This window comes from Acomys minous (genome assembly GCF_964271855.1).
Source record: "Acomys minous genome assembly, chromosome: 9".
Classification (NCBI taxonomy): Eukaryota; Metazoa; Chordata; class Mammalia; order Rodentia; family Muridae; genus Acomys; species Acomys minous.
Window position 1 is genome coordinate 90,223,614 of NC_140490.1, and position 17,122 is coordinate 90,240,735.

Here is a 17,122-nt window from a genome sequence, read left to right on the forward strand (position 1 = left end):
CAGACATTATAGATACTGAAGTGTGTTCTCCAACCCCAAATTCATATGTTAAAGCCCTGACCTGCAGTACCCTATGACATGATCTTACTTAGGGTAGCTATTATACACTTACTTAAGATGAGGTCACAGTTGAGTAGGGTGGATGCTGAATCTGATGGACCAGCATCAAACGGCATGTATGCGCAGAGAGAATGCCGTGGGAAGGTGAAGTTGGGGGTCAGGTAATGGGTCTCTAGCAAAGATAGCCAGCAGGCCACCCAAGGCTAGGGGAGGAGCAGGGGACAGGCTGTCTCTAGTAGCCTGCAGAAGGATGCACTAGTTGACCTTGATCTCGGGCCTCTGGACCATGAGACAATATGTTTGTGGTTCTCTGCTGCCCAGTTTGCGGCACTTTCACTATGGTAAGCCCTAGAAAATGATTATGGACTCTAAGACACTTCTGTTTTCTTTTCTCCGCTGCAGTCTGGTAACACAAGTGAACCAAGGGTACGGTCATTTACTAAGTGCTCCGTGAGGCATGGGTCCTCGGCGGGCTCCTCCGTGATTAGACCCCTGGGGGCTCACTGGAAAACTCATCTGTTCTAGATCCATGAGCAGGCGTGGCTGTCAGAGTAATCAGTAATCAGGGTAAGTAGGACAGTAGTCTCTAGACACTGTGGAGTGACAGGCACACCAGGGGTTTAAAGCATGTATCACACTGTCACTTATCTGGGTCTGTGTCCTTACACGAGGTCATTCCTCCAGGGTGACTTGTGGGCCTTGGCTCTAGTACCTGATTATCCCCCAAACCTAGCTCAGTGGTTCCCAAGAAGATTCAGACAAAACAGCGACTGTGTGGATGCTTATATAAACACCTGTTTTATTCTGTCAGCTGGCATCTGTTCTCTTTCTAGAAAACATACCCCGTTTGGCTTTGGGGGCACCGCTATTCCCTCTTGCGGTTTATATAACAAAACATGGTTCTTTCCTTCAGCCCAGGTTCCCAGCACAGAGCTTAAGACTGAATTTGTCCCTGCCTGGTCACATCCTGGCCATAGGGTCTGATTTCTGCAGTTGTAGGCTGATTGCCATCCCATGGGCTAGTGGGGATGTGGAGGGCTGGGGAAGTGTTCAGTTTGAGCCAATAAGAGACAATGAGTCCCGGGTTTTGGTAGACATGCTCATAAGATGTACGCCATTGTGCCTGAGAGAGCCCAGGGCTAAGGCTGGAGCTGTTGGAGGGTAAGTCCTTACCCAGGGGAATGGGAAGAACTTGGGGCCAGATACCCTTCGCGTGGCCTTCTGAGCTCCGCGTCACACTGCTCCTACATCAACACCTGTCTGTCAACATCTGCCTACCGTCGTCAGAGTTGCACAAGCCCCAAACTCTTGCTTTTCTTTTAGGCTTTTGTTTTCCCCCTTTCATATCCTTAAAAGATGTGTAAAAAGTACCTGGCAGAACCCATCACTGTAACCATTTTCAGTAGACAGCTCAGTGTCATGAACCACACTCAGACTGCTGTTCAGCCACATCAACCATCACCGACGTGGCTTCAGAACCTTCCTCATGGCCACAAACTGAAACCACCTGCTCAGGAGAAACTCCGTCCTCCATCCCAGGCGCTAGCAGCTGGGCTTCCAGGCTCTGTCTTTGGCTTCTCTAGAGATTTCATTTAAGGGGTTGGAGAGGCGGCTCGGCAATTAGGCGCACTCTTAACTGCTCTTCCAAGGACCCGAGTTCAACTCCCAGCACCCACGTAGCAGCTCACACCTGTCTGTAACTCCAGTTCCAGGGTTTCTGACACCCTCACACAGACATACATGCAGGCAAAACACCAATGCACATAAAATAAAAATAAATTATAAATGTATTTTTTTTCTATAAGAGGAATCAGTGATATTTGCTGCCTAGCCCACCCCTGTCCACTGCAACTGACTTAGTAAGTCTTCAAGTTCCTCTAGGCTTCAGCATGCGTCAGAGACGCCTTCCTAAGGCTGATGGCGTCTTCATCACATGCTGCTTCCATTTTTGACTAATGTTCTTCTTAGCATCACGGTTATACAAATATCCCTTGGAGTCCCTGATTTTAATTCTTTTCATGAAGTTGAGTTACTGGGTCATATTGTAATTCCATCTTTAATTTTCTGGAGAAACACTATTCTGTTTTCCATGGCTTGCCAGTTTCCATTCTCGCCAGGAATGCACAGGTAATTGGATTTTTTATTACAGTCAAAAGACATCCCAGTGATCCAAGTATATCCCCACCCCTAGCCCAGCCTAAGAAGTACCCATTGTGGTCTGTGTTGGTTTGAATGAAAATGGTCCCGACAGGCTCATATATCTGAATGCTTGGTCCTTAATTGATGGAACTGTTATGGAAAGGACTAGGGGGCGTGGCCTTATTGAGAGAGGGGTGGCTTTGTTGGAGGAGGTGTGTCACTGGGGTGGGATTTGGGGTTTCAAGAGCCCACATCAGGCCTAGTCAGTCAGTCAGTCAGTCAGCCAGCCAGCCAGCCAGCCTGCCTGTCTGTCTGTCTTCTTGTTTCTAAATTACAGATAAAATATAAGCTCTCAGTCACTGTTCCAGCGCCATGTTTTCTGTCCTGCTGTCATGCCCTGCCCCCCACCATGATGGCCATGGACTAACCCTCTGAGACTGTGAGCAATCCCCAGCTGATTGCTTTCTTTTCTAAGTTGCTTTAGTTACGGTGTCTCTTCACAGCCAAAAAACAGTAACAAACACGTGATCTAGGTTACTAATCTATTACCACAGTGAGCCCTCGGCACTACATGACCAGACGTTGAACCATTGACCTGGAGGGACCAGGAAGGTTGTCTGGTCTGGCACTTGGAGAGGTTAGTGGGCTGGGTAGCATCCTGCATGCTCTTGGCTGCACAGTTCCTTTTCCTCCCTTTTTTCTTATCACCTTCACTACCCTTTAGCCACCCGAGGATCTCACTAGAAAGACCCCCAAGACGATCTCTTTGTTTGGTAGTTATGAGCTCCCAAGGGCTCCCGGTTCTCTAAGGGTTAGCCACCCACTTACTGCCCAGGTGTTAGCCCTGCACTGCTTCTTCAGGAGAGAGGCCCAGTCCCTCACTCCTGAAGCTGGGAAGAGATAAGAGAAAGAACAGCATCTGAAAACTCCTAGAGACCTCCATCTCTGGCTCCGTGATTGGGCCAGGCCTTCATCTGTTGGGTGAATTCCACCCTTGAGCAAAGGAGAGGCACGATCTGGCCATAATGTCTCAACAAGCACCATCCAAGCACTGTGCTACCCCAGTTGCTAACACATACAAGGGAACGTGCCGTCAAAGCAGAAGGCTTGTGATGGAAGACCTTGGGCCATCACAGGAAGCAAGGTTAAGCCTTGCACTGTGCCCAACCTCACAGGGAACATACATTTCTTAACAGAATAATCTGAAGGTTTAACCAGTCCAGTCTTAGAACACCAGTGTGAGAAATTATGTTATCATTCAAAATGTGTGTGCAAGGAGAACACCCTGGTTCATAGTTTCTAAGTCTTGTGGTCCTTTGGCCTTATGGAGCATACCTATACTGTTTTGGGGGAGAGGAGGGGCCGGGTGGAATGGATGAGGAGTGGGACCTGTCATTTTCATGACCACAATCTTAATGTAGCTCGTATCTCCTCCTCTGTAACTCACTAATTCCAAGGCAGCAGCCTCTGCCTCTTGTCATGAAAGGAAGCCACCTTAAATTGAGTGACAATCAATAGAATGTTCTAGATATATGTGTTTCATCCGTTGTGGGGGGGGGCATGACTGGGGCATCTCTGAGTTCTGACTCTGTGTTACTTACAGGGTGACCGACTGATTTTCTGTGCCACCGAGCACATGGCTGACCTCCCGGCGCCACAGTTCCCACTTCTGTAAGGTGGCATCACGATGACACCATGTCACAGATTCAATATAATAACCAGCCCATTCTCCCTTCCTCAACTAAAGGCAAAGCCATAGTAACTTCGAACCAAAGTACTTCTGTGGTTGTGGTTAAAAAAAAAAAAAGTCACAAAAGGAATTCTGATTCCTCTTTTCTTTCTTCCCCAAGTTACCTACCTGCCCAGGGCCTACATATAAGCAGGTAGCATTGTCATGGCAGCCACCTGTGCCAGGCAGCAGGCAGTTGTTTATCTCTACACAGTCTCTTCCGTTTCCTGTCCAGCCCTGCTGGCACACACAGCTGTATGTCCCTGCGGCAGTTTGGATGCATTTGGCCTGGAGGAGGAAGAACAAAAGCAAGGCCTTTGAGACCACAGTCCAGCTGCCCGAGGGGCCACAGAGTCAGAAAGGGTCTGGAAGAATGTTCTAGAAACATATAATGGCACGGAATGCAATCGAAATGATTGAAATGCTTATTCTCAAGAACATAGTAAGCCAACTGGCTGATTTCGAGAGCAAGATTGCTTGGAACTGGTCAGCTGAGGGCTACATCACTCACAGCGTTCTGTAGCTGATTCAGCCAGAGCCTGCTCTTAGTGGTTTACAGAAGTCACGGATCCTGAGGGGCTGGTTCTCCAGCCTTCCTAATGCTGCCACCCTTTAATACAGTTCCTCATGCTGTGGTAATCCCCCAATCATAAAATTACTTTTTTGTTGTTGTTGCTACTTTGTGACTGTAATTTTGCAACCATAAACATCTGGTAACCAGGATATCTGATAAGCGACCCTTGTAGAAGGTCATTTGGCCACCCAAAGGAGTCACAACCCACAGGCTGAGAACCACTGCTCTGGAATCAGGCACTGTGATTATTTGCATTTCTCCTTGGGGAAAGAGGTGTCCCCAAGGTCACACAGCTACAGAGAGAAGCATGAGTCAAGAGCTCCAGGCTGTTGGGGTCCAAGACCCTCTAAGCTACACGGCGACTCTTGATCTGATGGTATGATGGTCAATAGGGTCAACACCCAGAGTCACATAGGAGACAAACCTCTGGGCGTGTCTGCAAAGGACCTTCTATATTAGGGTAACTGAGAGGAGAAGACCCACCCTACACACGGGTGGTACCATGTCATGGGCTGAAGTCCTGGACAGAATAAACAGAATCAGCCGAGCACCGGCTCGCCTCTCGGCCCTTCAGCTGTGGTTGCAATGTGGCCAGCTCCCTGGTGTTTCTGGTTGTAGGACTCACCAAAGCTTACACTCTTGAATTGAGAGCTAACACAAGTACTTTCTTCCTGAGTTGCTTGAGTTTATTTTTGTTTTTTTGTTTTGTTTTGTTTTTCAAGACAGGGTTTCTCTGTGTAGCCCTGGCTGTCCTAGACTCACTTTGTAGACCAGGCTGGCCTCGAACTCACAGAGATCCACCTGTCTCTGGCTCCAGAGTGCTGGGATTACAGGCCTGCACCACTGCAGCCACACAGGCTCTGAATCGTTTTTGTTAAGTACTTTGTTACAGCAACAAGAAAAGTAGCAATATACAGGGAGACAGTAGGGGGCTGAAGGACCCCAGGAAAGGAGGAGAGGTCCCATAGGGCACTCTGAAGTGGGTGGGGCTCAGTCACGGGGAACTCTGGTGGGCAGGGCCTCAAGTTGTGTCTAGATTTCACCCCCTAGGCCCAGGGAAGTTTCTGAAAGGGGATAAGCCTCAGAGACATGATATGATTTGCTCCAAATCACTCTGGCTATATACCCCTGGGTGGTGCCAGAGGCAGCGAGCAAACCAGCTGTTTGATTGTGGGTGATGAGTGAGAGTGGTAAGATCGGGTAGTGGCTCAATATTTGAAAGATACACTACGAGCAACGGCTGCCCTGGCTGTGCTAACAAAAGCAAAAGGTAGGCACATTTCTTGATTCTCGCGAGTCTGCTTTCTCCTTAGCAGGACAAGGCTAATGTGTCTACCTCACTGGGCTGGTGCAAGGAGTAAATGAGATCAGACACGCTAGAGTCCTTGTTAGCTACGGAGTTTGAAGCAAGGGATGTCATTCTCAACCTCGCATCTTCCCAGAGCCCCAGGTATCTGAATTTGGGGAAGAGTAACAGAGGGCACTCACCGGATAGCCTTATTTATGTACAAAATTTGGAAAGACTGATGCCACCTTTCTTCTCTTATACTTGAATCTGAGATTGTGTGTGTGTGTGTGTGTGTGTGTGTGTGTGTGTGTGTGTCTTGGTCATGAAACTAGGAAGGGGACCATGACAGTGGAAAGGAGGACCCCCTCCCCCTTTCAGGTTTTATTAGTTGTACAAACTAATGGGTCTCATTATGACATTCAAATACATGTATGATATACTTCACATACATGTACAATATACTTCACATACATGTGCAATATAGTTAACATACATATATGATACTTCACATACATGTATGATATACTCCACATACATATATGATATACTCCACACACATGTACGATATACTTAAATCATCCTCAGCCCTCTACTGCCGTGGCCTGCTCCTCCCAGCTACCTCCCCCTTTTTCTACCTTCAATCCTTCCTCCTACTTCCCTGCGTTATCTCTAATGGACTTCCTGTGACAGGAAGGCAGCTGGGGACTAGTGTGGGTAGGAAGAAGGCCAAGGCAGGAGGGGCAAGGAGATGGGAGAGGCTGAGGGAAGAGGAAAAGCAAGGCATAACAAGACCCATTACTGTCTATGCTACTTCCAAAACCCTAATACGAAATATACCTTCCAGTTCAAGCCTCAGTGATTTGCGCACGTGAAGAGTCACCAGGCGCTGCCTTTTGGCACGTCTCTCCCCCAGGATTTCTTTAAAAAGGCTTAGGCCACAAAACGGGCCGCAAATGACAGTGCTGATGGCAATAGGGTGATGGCTCTGGGCCACCTGGGCTGGGTTTTCTAGGAAACAGAAACCTAAAGCTTTCCTTAAAAGCCCTTCACGGCCGGCTGGACACCTCTGGCTTCAACTGTCAGCCCCTCGTCTGTCTGGAAGAGTGCCCATGCTGACCACCTGCCCAGCCCGGCCGGAACTGCCTCCCCCGTCGTACACCCATAGGAAACCCAACACGCTTTTGCAGCCTTGATGGGCGGTTATCTTGCTACATCTACTTACAAAAAGAAAACAAAACAAAATGAAAGAGAAGCCTGGGTGCTTGGCCGAGAGAAGCAACACTCACGTTTGGACTGCAGCCTCCTCTGGAGGTTGACTCCACGCAAGGGTCCTTCTTAGAACAGAGAGCTCCATCCCCGTCATAGCCCGCATTGCAGACACAGCTGTGAGGAAGAAAGTGCACAGAATCACCCCCAAGATTCCTAGCTCCTGCCGTGCAGGTGCGTGTCGCCAGCCAGGGAGGAGCTGGAAGTGCCTGGGCTTGGTGGTTAGCTTTGGGCAGGAAGCCTGGGTGTGCAAACATGGATGGGTGATTTGGGGGCAGGGGTTGGCAGTCAGGGATAGATGAGAACCCGAGCCCTACGTTAGCCATTGTGTGGCCCACCCGAGTCTCTCCCCAGCTGGAACGCCGTCTTCTCACTTGGAAAAATGGGTCTGGTACTTAGGGGGTGCTTGTCAGAATTCACTGACACCGTCAGATGCAGTGGTGGCCGCTGGCCTACTCTTACTGGGCCAGAGTTCGACTGTTCTGGTAACCTTCTGCTCTGTGCTAGTTTGAGAGAAAAACCATCTGTGGCACACTTGTGAAGATACTGAACATGTCAACCAGGTGAGACCTCTCTTCCCTTCTCATCTCCTTCAAATATTACACACACACATACACACACACACACACACACACACACACACACACATGAACATGTGTTTACACATGCATACACTTGTGTGTACTCAAAAGATTGCACACACACACACATCACACACATCACACACACACACACACACACACACACACACACACACACACACACACGAGAGGCCAAAACACAGTGTTGGCGCTGTAGTTGCAGGTGTGGGTTTGCTTGCTGGTACCCAACCCAGATCCTCCCCTGGAGGAGCAGCGAGTGCTCTTCCAGGCTGAAGCACTTTTCTAACCAGCCCTGGCCCCTCCCCCTGCCCCCCACCCGCTGCCTAGAACTGGTAGCAGTGCTCTTGCTTTAGCATCCAGAGTGCTGAAATTGTGATATGCACACCCGGCCTTTATTGTTTTCTAAGTGTGCTCATCATAATGACAGAGCCAGGCTGGGGCACCATGCTCTTATACTGGGGTCTTTTCATCTCTACCATTGTTCTGTCAGGTAGAGTGCATCACTACTAAGGAGGTAGGTGAAGCTCAGAGAGGCCCGGGAACTTGCCCCAGGTCACACAGCTGCTTCATTTCAAAGCAAGGAGAGCTAAGACTTGGATTCGGCTCAGTCTTAACTTCCGCAAGAGCCATACTGTCCTCTGGGCAGAACATGCCTCGCTTTGTAAAGCATTACATACGGGATGGCTCCACCCACAGGTGACACTATAGCCTTGGCCTGTGACCTACCTGGCTGACCCATTGATGTATTCACAGGTGGCATGGATGTGACAGACCTGCACATAGGGCCCGCAGGCGGAAGTCTTCTTGTCACAGAACCTCCCAACCATGCCCTTTCTGCACGTTCCTGAGAGGCAGGCTCCATCGCTGTCTACTCTGTTATCACATGTTCCGTGAACACACAGGCAGGCTGGAAGAGAAGGGGAGAAGGTGCTCGGGGCTTGGAGGACCGTTTCCTATGGGGCCACAGTGCCATGGAGGAGGGGGGCTGTCTCCTCCCCATCCCACTGCTGTCAAGTCAGAGCTGGGTTGAACTCAGGGTCACCAGCATTTCTCAGAGTGCCAGGAGCAGCCTTGGAGAGCCATCTATGTCCCACCCCTTCTCCCCCACGCCCCCACTCTCCCGCCCACGAGGAGGGTATATCGGTCCCAGTGTGCTTTCTATGTATTTGTGCGCGTGAGTGTGGGGAAGGAGGTGGCTTGTGGCGAAAGAAGCCAGAGAACCCAGTTTTCAATTCTGTGGTTGGAGATGTTAGCTGAGAAGTTTCTCATTTTCTGAGAACATTCTAGAATACACAGACAAGCTTCCTTCTGTTTGGAGAACTCCAGATGTGCTCTTGTGTCCATTCCCTGCTGTCATTCACAGCAAAGCAGTGATAGCTAGGGGCCAGTATTTGGGACCTTGACTTCACTCAAGTCCCTGGACTGGCTTTTCCCCATCTCATTAATGACTCTCGGTCCCATTAATGACTCTCGTCCCAGAAGGTAGGTGCACTATACTTTCCAGATGCATAGGCAGAGGCCCAGAGAGCAGAAGCAAACCACCCAGTTTGTTTCCGAGTTCCCACACAAGGACATGAGCCTGTGCTGCCCAAGTCCACATCCACGGTGATTGTACACATAGTGGGGCCATGGTGTTGGCCAACACTTCCACAGGTCCTTTCATTTTAAACCTTAGCTACCTTACCTTGCTTCTGAATATTAGTATCTGAAAATGTCAAAGTGGGGGCCCAAGTTCAATCCTCAGAACATGCTTAAAATGAACAAACAAACAAAATCCAGAAAAACAACAACAAAAAGCCCAGACATGGTGACATGTGTTTGTAATTCCAACACTGAAGAGACAGAGACAGGTGGGTCCCTGGGATCACTGGCTGACAAGAGACCCCATCTCAGAAAATAAGGTAATTGGTCTCTGAGCAAAGATACACCAAGGGTGACCTCTAACCTCCACATGTGTATGTATGTACATGTGTGCATGTTCATCTCGATGCACAGGAACTCACATGAATATGCATATAAACTCCCACATGTACACACAGAACTCACATGAATATGCATATAAACTCCCACATGTACATACAGACACACACACAGACACAGACACACACACACATCTTAGGCACCTGTGCATGGAGGTAGGGGTAAAAAGGAGGAAGGGACATGGAGCTTCACAAAGGAAAGCTGCCAAGTTTGGGGTTTGACTAACACCTTAACTAAAGGGCTCTGGGCCTTGCTCCAGCCAGGATAAAGGAAACAGGAACCAGCGCAGGCAGGTGGTTGGAGCCAACATCCAGAAAAGAGCAAGCAAACTCAAAGGAAACATCTTGGAAATTACAGCTGGATTTAAAACAAACAAATTAACTTTGAAATCATTCTAAGTAGTCTGGGACTTCGTTTGCAAAGACCTCATTTCCAGGGACCACAGACCCAAGATGAGGTGCAAAGCTGGAAGCCACCCCCTTGACCTGAGCCTCCATTTCCCGCTGGGGATCTGACAAATGCAAAGGCTGTCGAGTTTGCAATAAATGCCTATTTTTTTTTTTGTTTCAGAAATCTTACTTATCAAAAAAAAAGCACATAGGACTGAACAGTACACACCCCCGCCATGCTCCCAGGTTCCCAGCCAAATATGCTGCAAGAGGAGGAGGCATGTAGAGGAATTTTAATGCAGACTATGTCTGCTCCTGCAAGAGATCATAGCCAAAGACCTTCTAGGTCTGTGTGACCCTGCTGGAATACAGGAGACTGAGGCAAGCAGATCTCTCTGAGTTCAAGGCCAGCCTGGTGTAGAACAAGGTTCAGGTAAAGAAAAGCGTAGGTCCAGGCGTGGTGGTACATGCCTTCAATTCCAACCCTTAGGAGACAGAGGTATGCAGATTTCTGAGTTCTGTTTGGGCAGTTTGGATCAGAGAGTGAGCTGAGAGGCAGTGCCGTGCAGTGCAGTGCAGTGCAGTGCAGTTGAGTTTGTGGTAGTTCAGTTCATGGGATTCAGAGGCAGTTTTTAACCAGTAGAGTTTTACAGAGACAGGTTGAAGAGAGAACAAACTAGACACAGGTGAAGCCAGAAGGAGCCAGAGGATGAGGAGGAGCCAGAAGATAAAACTGATTGCCAAACAGAGCAATTCAGTCAGATGCCAAGAGAAGCCAGTTTGAATCAGTCAGCTTGGAGAGGAGTTTTGAGCCAGAACAGTTGAGCTGAACTAGCCAGCCAGAGCTCAGAAAGAACTAGAAAAGGGTGAGCTTATGCAGCAGGAAGTTTCAGAGGCTGAAACTAGTCTAGGCCTAGATTAGATTGGAGGTTAGAAGCTTCCAGGACTAGGCCTAGGTGAGCAGACAGAGGCAATAAGCCTCAGAGACAATTACATCATTTACTGAGGTGTGTTCATACCAAATGTGTGGTGCTAGCATATGTGTGACTTTGTTTATTGATCATTTAGTAGATATGGTTTCTTTGCTCCCATTACTATCTGGCTTGATATTATAAACAACTTGTGATGTATTCTTGGATTTTGTTATCTGTGGCTTACCAAACTTGATTAAAAAAAAAAAAAAGACAAAAAAATCCCTAGCCAATGCACACAAGATTTTAGTGAGGCAGTGGTGGCACACACCTTTAATCCCAGCACTCGGGAGGCAGAGGCAGGCGGGTCTCTGTGAGTTTGCGGCCAGCCTGGTCTACAGAGTGAGTTCTAGGACAGCTAAGGTGACACTACCCTGTCTCAAAAAACAAACAAACAAACAAAAACAAAACAAAACCCAAAAACCCCCCTCAAATCCCTATGTCTGTTCTAAACCTCTACATACCCTTTTCATTTTTTTTTCCTGAAAAGTATAGCATGGCAAGTATTTGCTTGGTGTTTATATAGTATTTGTTATGATAAATCACCTAGAGGGCATTTGTATGTGAGGATGTACATAGGACCCAGGCAAACTCAATGCCTATCTATTAAGATGACTAGAGCAGCTGTGGAGTTCAGAGGCAGCAAGGAATGTTGGAACCGATCCCCATGGATGCTGAGGACAACTATACAACATCGTCTTCATTTTCTAGCTGGAGAGCCTGTAAACACCTTTCTCGGGTCACACAGCCACTAACTGTAGAAACGAGAAATCAGCTTTTGGCTGGCCTGACTCCACGGGAAGCTCTTACTGATTCATTTCACCTTGTTAAGTTCCATTTTTAGCTTCTAAACAGACATTTAAAAATAAGTGTAGTTAAGTATACATATGATTCATTTAAAAGACTAACACTCTCTGAGAGTATAGGACTGTGTTTGCATATGCCTGGTGTGGACTTTTCCATATGTTCTACAGGCTTTTTGATATGTATGCCACTGAGGTATGGTTACTGCTGTCAGAATAACAGTCACACCAGTAAGAGGTCACAATAGTGGCTGGCATATTTTCAGTATGTTCTATGTGGTAGGCGTGTCCCAGGGAAAGCTTTCCATATATAAGTTAGAGTGAATTTACAAAACATGTGCTAGTGCTTTCACCTTTATTTCACAATTCAAGGGTGCACTTGTCCAAGATCTTAATTTTTTTTTTAGAGGGGTGAAGGGTGAGACAGGGTTTCTCTGTGTAGCCTTGGCTGTCCTGGAACTCACTCTGTAGACCAAGCTGGCCTCAAACTCACAGAGATCCACCTGCCTCTGCCCCCACCTCCAACCCTCCCCGGATGCTGGGATTAAAGGCATCTGCCACTCCCCTACTCCCCTGCACCTCCGCCTTGCCCCCATTAAGGTCTTGTTTTATAGATGGAAAACTGATAGGTAAGGGTTTCTTGAAATGGACTATATATGTCTTCATGGACAGAAAGTGGTTTCTAAAGTGCGGTTCTTGGATGGGCACTGCTAGCACACCCCAGGAAAGTGTTAAAAATGCAATTTCTCGGTCATCCCAGAAGAGAATAAAAAACTCAGCAGCGTGTGCCTGTGCCTGGCTGTCTGGCACATGCCATAGAGAAACAGATCGTAAGATGCCCCCCCCCACTTCCCCGCTATCATGACACACAGTGTAAGCAAAATCCACAAGATGCCAGGCTACACCATTAGCACGCTTAGTGTGAGAGGGAGCTCCTGGAAGCGTGCCCTAGAAGCCCCATTTACCTCTGTTACAGTGAGGTCCGTATCTATTGGGGTCAGAGCAGAACTGACACCTGGAGCCGTGGAAGCCGTCCTCACAAATGCAGGTCCCGTTGCCATCGAGGCCGTCCATGCACTGAGAACAAAGGCAGCCCCAGGGGCCGTTAGGATACATGTGGCAGCGAAGTTCCCGCTTTTGCCTCATGGCTTGAATTTGAACTCATGGTTGGTGCCACTGGAAGTGACTTTGGACTCCTTTGTGGGAGGTGGAGTCCTTTTGGTAAGATGTAAAAACCAGTACCTGGCTTGGGGATCCTGCTCTAGGATTTAGTACTTTAAAGGGCAAGGCGCGAGAGTGTGTTGTGCAGCTGGTCCCTCTCAACTGAAACAGTTTGCGTGAGGCTCAGCACTCAGAAGGTTAACTAGATCTAGGAGGCCGGGGAAACTCACTAAACACAAGACTCAAGAAGCCTAAACAGTTACGAGCCACAGGGAGCCTTGCGGAGTTTATATAAACAGAAAAGCTTGCTGAGGCAAGAGACTCTTCACGTGGGACTGGCTGACATTTAGGCAGGCAGCTCCTTGGTGGATGCAGCTATCCTGACTGGGGCTGGGGTGGGGCTTTTCAGTGACATGGCTACTCAGAGTCACTCTTGCTTCTGGATGTAAACCCAATGAACTCACTGGTTCACCAAGAGAGACTTGGATGACTCTGTCTGTCTGTCTGTCTGTCTGTCTGTCTTTCTTTCTGGTGTGAATACACCTGTTCATATCTCCTCAGAATAACAGGGTTGCAAATGTGAAACGAGACCCTCCCCACAATGTTTATGGGATGGCAGTAGGGAGACAGGAGCCCTGTTGAGCGGAGACCTGGCCCTGCTCTCCCTTACACTCTAACTTGCTCAGCTGTGGTCTGTGCTGCAGTGTTTTCTCTCCATTACAAATCTTGTGTGCTCTCCCTACCTGTGTAGCCCTGGCAAGACCAGGTTGGTATTGGTCGCTACATGTCAGAATTGTGTGGAGGCTACCTTCCCCACTAACCAGCAGGCCCCACGCATTACTACTGGCCTCTTACTCTTACTGTCTTTCTAAGACCCCCCCAACCTCCAACCCCAACCCCAGGCCATGTTTCTTTCTCTTTTCCAGAGCTGTAGTTTAGTTGGGCATCTATTAAATTCCCAGATCTATAGTTTTTCTGCATGAATCACAGCTACTTTTTTTTTTTACCTTCTTTTGTTTGGTCTTGGCCTCCGAGCAGATGAGTTAAGCTACGCCTTTTACATTTCAGTAGGTTATAAGTTGGGTTTAAAAAACAAAACACAAAGCAACCATTGGCCAATACTACTATTATTTTTAAGTACCATAAAAACCCTTCCACCTTAGGATCTTTCCACAGGTTTGGAGAGTGAGGCCCAGAGAGTTTTGAGTTGTCCAAGATCTCACGATGAACTACAGGAGAGATGATGCCTCCCCTCCCCGGGCCCAGACTGCTCTCCTGTAGATACCTCCTGGTTTAGTAACAGATCTTTTGATTCCTGGGAATCCTGGCCAGCGTTGTGCCGTTTTTTGGTTTATCAGTTTTCAACGTTCCCGTGAGCTGCGTGAACCAGGGGCTGTACTTACCTCCCCATTTCCAGAACAGGGATTCAAGAACCCTCCCGGACACAGGTTGCAGTCAGGCCCGAAGAATCCTCTACAGCATTTTGGTACCTGGAAACAACACAGACGCTGCCCCTGGGGACCCCAAGGAGAGCACTGATTTCCCAAAAGTGGGGCGTTCCAATTTCCAGTATTGGGCGGCAGTGCCAACACTTCTTATAACCTTGTTAGCCCTTTATCATCCAACCTATCGAATGCCTCTCGTGTGAACAAGAGAGTGAGGTAGTTGAGGGGAGGGAAGAGTCAACGTGGGAGATAAAACAGAGAAAATAACGGGGCTGGAGAATCGCTCAGAGGTGGAGTTCTTGGGTAGCATCTGCAAGGGCCTGGGGTTTGATTCTATAAGCAAAGGAACAGATGGGAAATTTAAAAAACAAAACACTACAGGGAATAGAAGTGTTAGGAAGACAAGTGTTAGGATGGAGTGGGGGCGTGAAGAGACGGAGTTTGAGGGTCTGTTGGGTAGTAACAGGAAGGGCTGGGTAGAAGGAAATTGCTGGAAGAGGAGCCAGCCCCCGCACGCCGGGGTGAGCGTTCTGAAGAGAATATCACGTGTGCATAGGATGGGGGCGGGAATGTGGGTAAGAGGCAGGTCAGGGACTTGGGTGGAGAGTGGCCCATGCGGAGGGGACATGGACTCTGCGTTAAGAGGCAAGGGGACTCGGGGAGGGGTGAGTTAGGGCAGTGGTGACCTGAGTAGTCTACCCAGGTCAGGAAGACACCCTAAAAATTCCCGTAGGCCACTTGTGACCACGCGGACCCTGGAGCTCAATAATGTAGCTCAGGGCTTCACGAGGTTTAGTGTCCTGGACAAGACCCTGGCTGTACCCTCCTTACCTTCACAGTGGCATTACAGTATCGGGCACAGCCTTTCCTCGGGTTCCCCACTTTGCTGTTGTAGATACATTTGTGTATGAAGATTTCCTGGAAGAAAGCCAGAGGGCAGAAGCCCTGTTGTGTGCATTCTAACATCCCCTGGCCTTTACACAGCCTCTCCCCGTGTCAGCCACTGATAGCAGAGCAAGGGCCATGCCAGCACACCCGAGTCCAAGTCAGACTGCCATTTTCAGGAGGCCCTTTTCTTTGTTGATAGAATATAGGTCAAGCCTTGAACAACCCATGGCACAAGGATCTTTACGCCTCCTCTCATGTTACTGCAGACATCTCTAATCGATCAGTGAACACTCTGATTCATCCTGCGCGTGGTCTGGCTTCTTCCTCTGTTCTACAGCCATCCTTAAGCTCATGTGGACATTTTGGAGCCAATAAATATCTATCCCTTCTCTGTGGGGAAAAAAAAATCCACCCAACTAAAATAAATATCAACAGCCCAAGGCTTGACTCTTAGATTCAGGGGCTGATTAAATGCACCCTTCCGTTCTTTCATCTTTGATGCCCATTGCCGTGAGCTGTAACTCCCATTTATTGAGGACTTACAATAGATTAGACGCATTGCATGCGGTTCACCAGTTTGCCAATTCCCGTGAATCTTTTTTTCATTTTTTTTTTAATATATAAGGAAATTGGGAGGTCAGATAGGCTAAGCCACTTACCCCTGTCCCCCCCCCCCCCCCAGCACTACTTATACCTGGTCCAGAGGCCGAGTCTCAGGGCTTGTTAAGTTTAGGACTAAGAGCCAATCATATGGTCTCTGCGGTCTCAGGCACAAGGGACAATGACACTGGTGTCGCACCTTAAGCCCTGGTTAGTCCCCAGCTCAAGTCTTGGCATTAGATACATCTTTGTATCAAGTTCATGCCCTTGTCCGGGCCACCAAATCCTAAACATCTGACCTACAGAGATGCACCCTGAGGTCACAAGGGAAGGGATATTTTAGTCAGTTAGCCAGTCGTGGGTCAGGGGATCTCGGGAGCCTTTGTGGGTCTCCCCATTTCCTTTCCCTCCCTCCTTTCTTCCCACTCATTTGCGCCTCACTAAATGGCGTCAGACTCACAGGCCAAATGGCCGATTCTACTGCGTGTCAGCTGTGTGTCTTTGCCTTGTGTCCCCAAACTGCGCAGCAGTGACGCTGACGATATACATCCCTCCCAGGTTCGATGGTTAATATTTATTGTTAACTCTATAGGATCTGGACTCGCCCATGAGGGATCATCTAGAGTAATTAATTAATCTAGGTAATCTAGATTGCCTAGGGAAACCACATTCCTGAAAGGAGGCAGCACCATCCCGTGGGGTCCCAGGCCACACAGAAACAAGAAAGCTAGCCAGCTAAGCACCTGGCACTCACCTGCCTCTCGTTCCCGACTGCAGGTGCAGTGTGAGAAGTGACCTCACATTATACTTTCCCTTCGGTGGTGGTGAACTGTGTCCCTCTGGACTGTGAGCCAAAATGACTCCTCCCTTTCCTCAGGTTGCTTTTGTCAAGCAATTTTTTTTTTTTTTTTTTTTTTTACCACAGCAGCTGAAGAAGTAACTAATACTCCAGGGCGGCTGCACAGAGTGGGTAGAACAACACCTGTCACCCAGCTGTCACTGTGGTACCAACTGAATTCTTCTCTTCCTCCTGTTTCCTGGTGAAGAGTTTCCCAAAGGACTTGTGGGACACGGCTCCATTAGGCACAACGGACACTTGGGCACCTGTGTGTACTTAAGTTTAATGTTCTGCTTTATTAAGTATTTCCTACTAGGGATGTATTAAAGAGCTTGTCACTTTCCATAATGGTATAGTCTAATAGTGAAAGAATCTTCTGTTTGGGAAAG

General features: G+C 48.4%; 1 protein-coding gene across 2 annotated transcripts in view; it reads right to left on the reverse strand.

Moving 5' to 3' along the window:
* Positions 1 to 17,122, reverse strand: part of STAB2 (stabilin 2) — a 177,363-nt gene that overhangs the window by 97,631 nt on the left and 62,610 nt on the right. For both annotated transcript variants that reach the window (XM_084794364.1, XM_084794363.1), the window contains exons 20-25: positions 15,239 to 15,325; positions 14,366 to 14,452; positions 12,767 to 12,878; positions 8,385 to 8,565; positions 7,077 to 7,173; positions 4,058 to 4,216 (exon numbers count right to left, since the gene is read on the reverse strand). In XM_084794364.1, the coding sequence (XP_084650490.1) occupies positions 4,058 to 4,216; positions 7,077 to 7,173; positions 8,385 to 8,565; positions 12,767 to 12,878; positions 14,366 to 14,452; positions 15,239 to 15,325 (723 nt within the window). The remainder of the gene's footprint in view (positions 1 to 4,057; positions 4,217 to 7,076; positions 7,174 to 8,384; positions 8,566 to 12,766; positions 12,879 to 14,365; positions 14,453 to 15,238; positions 15,326 to 17,122) is intronic.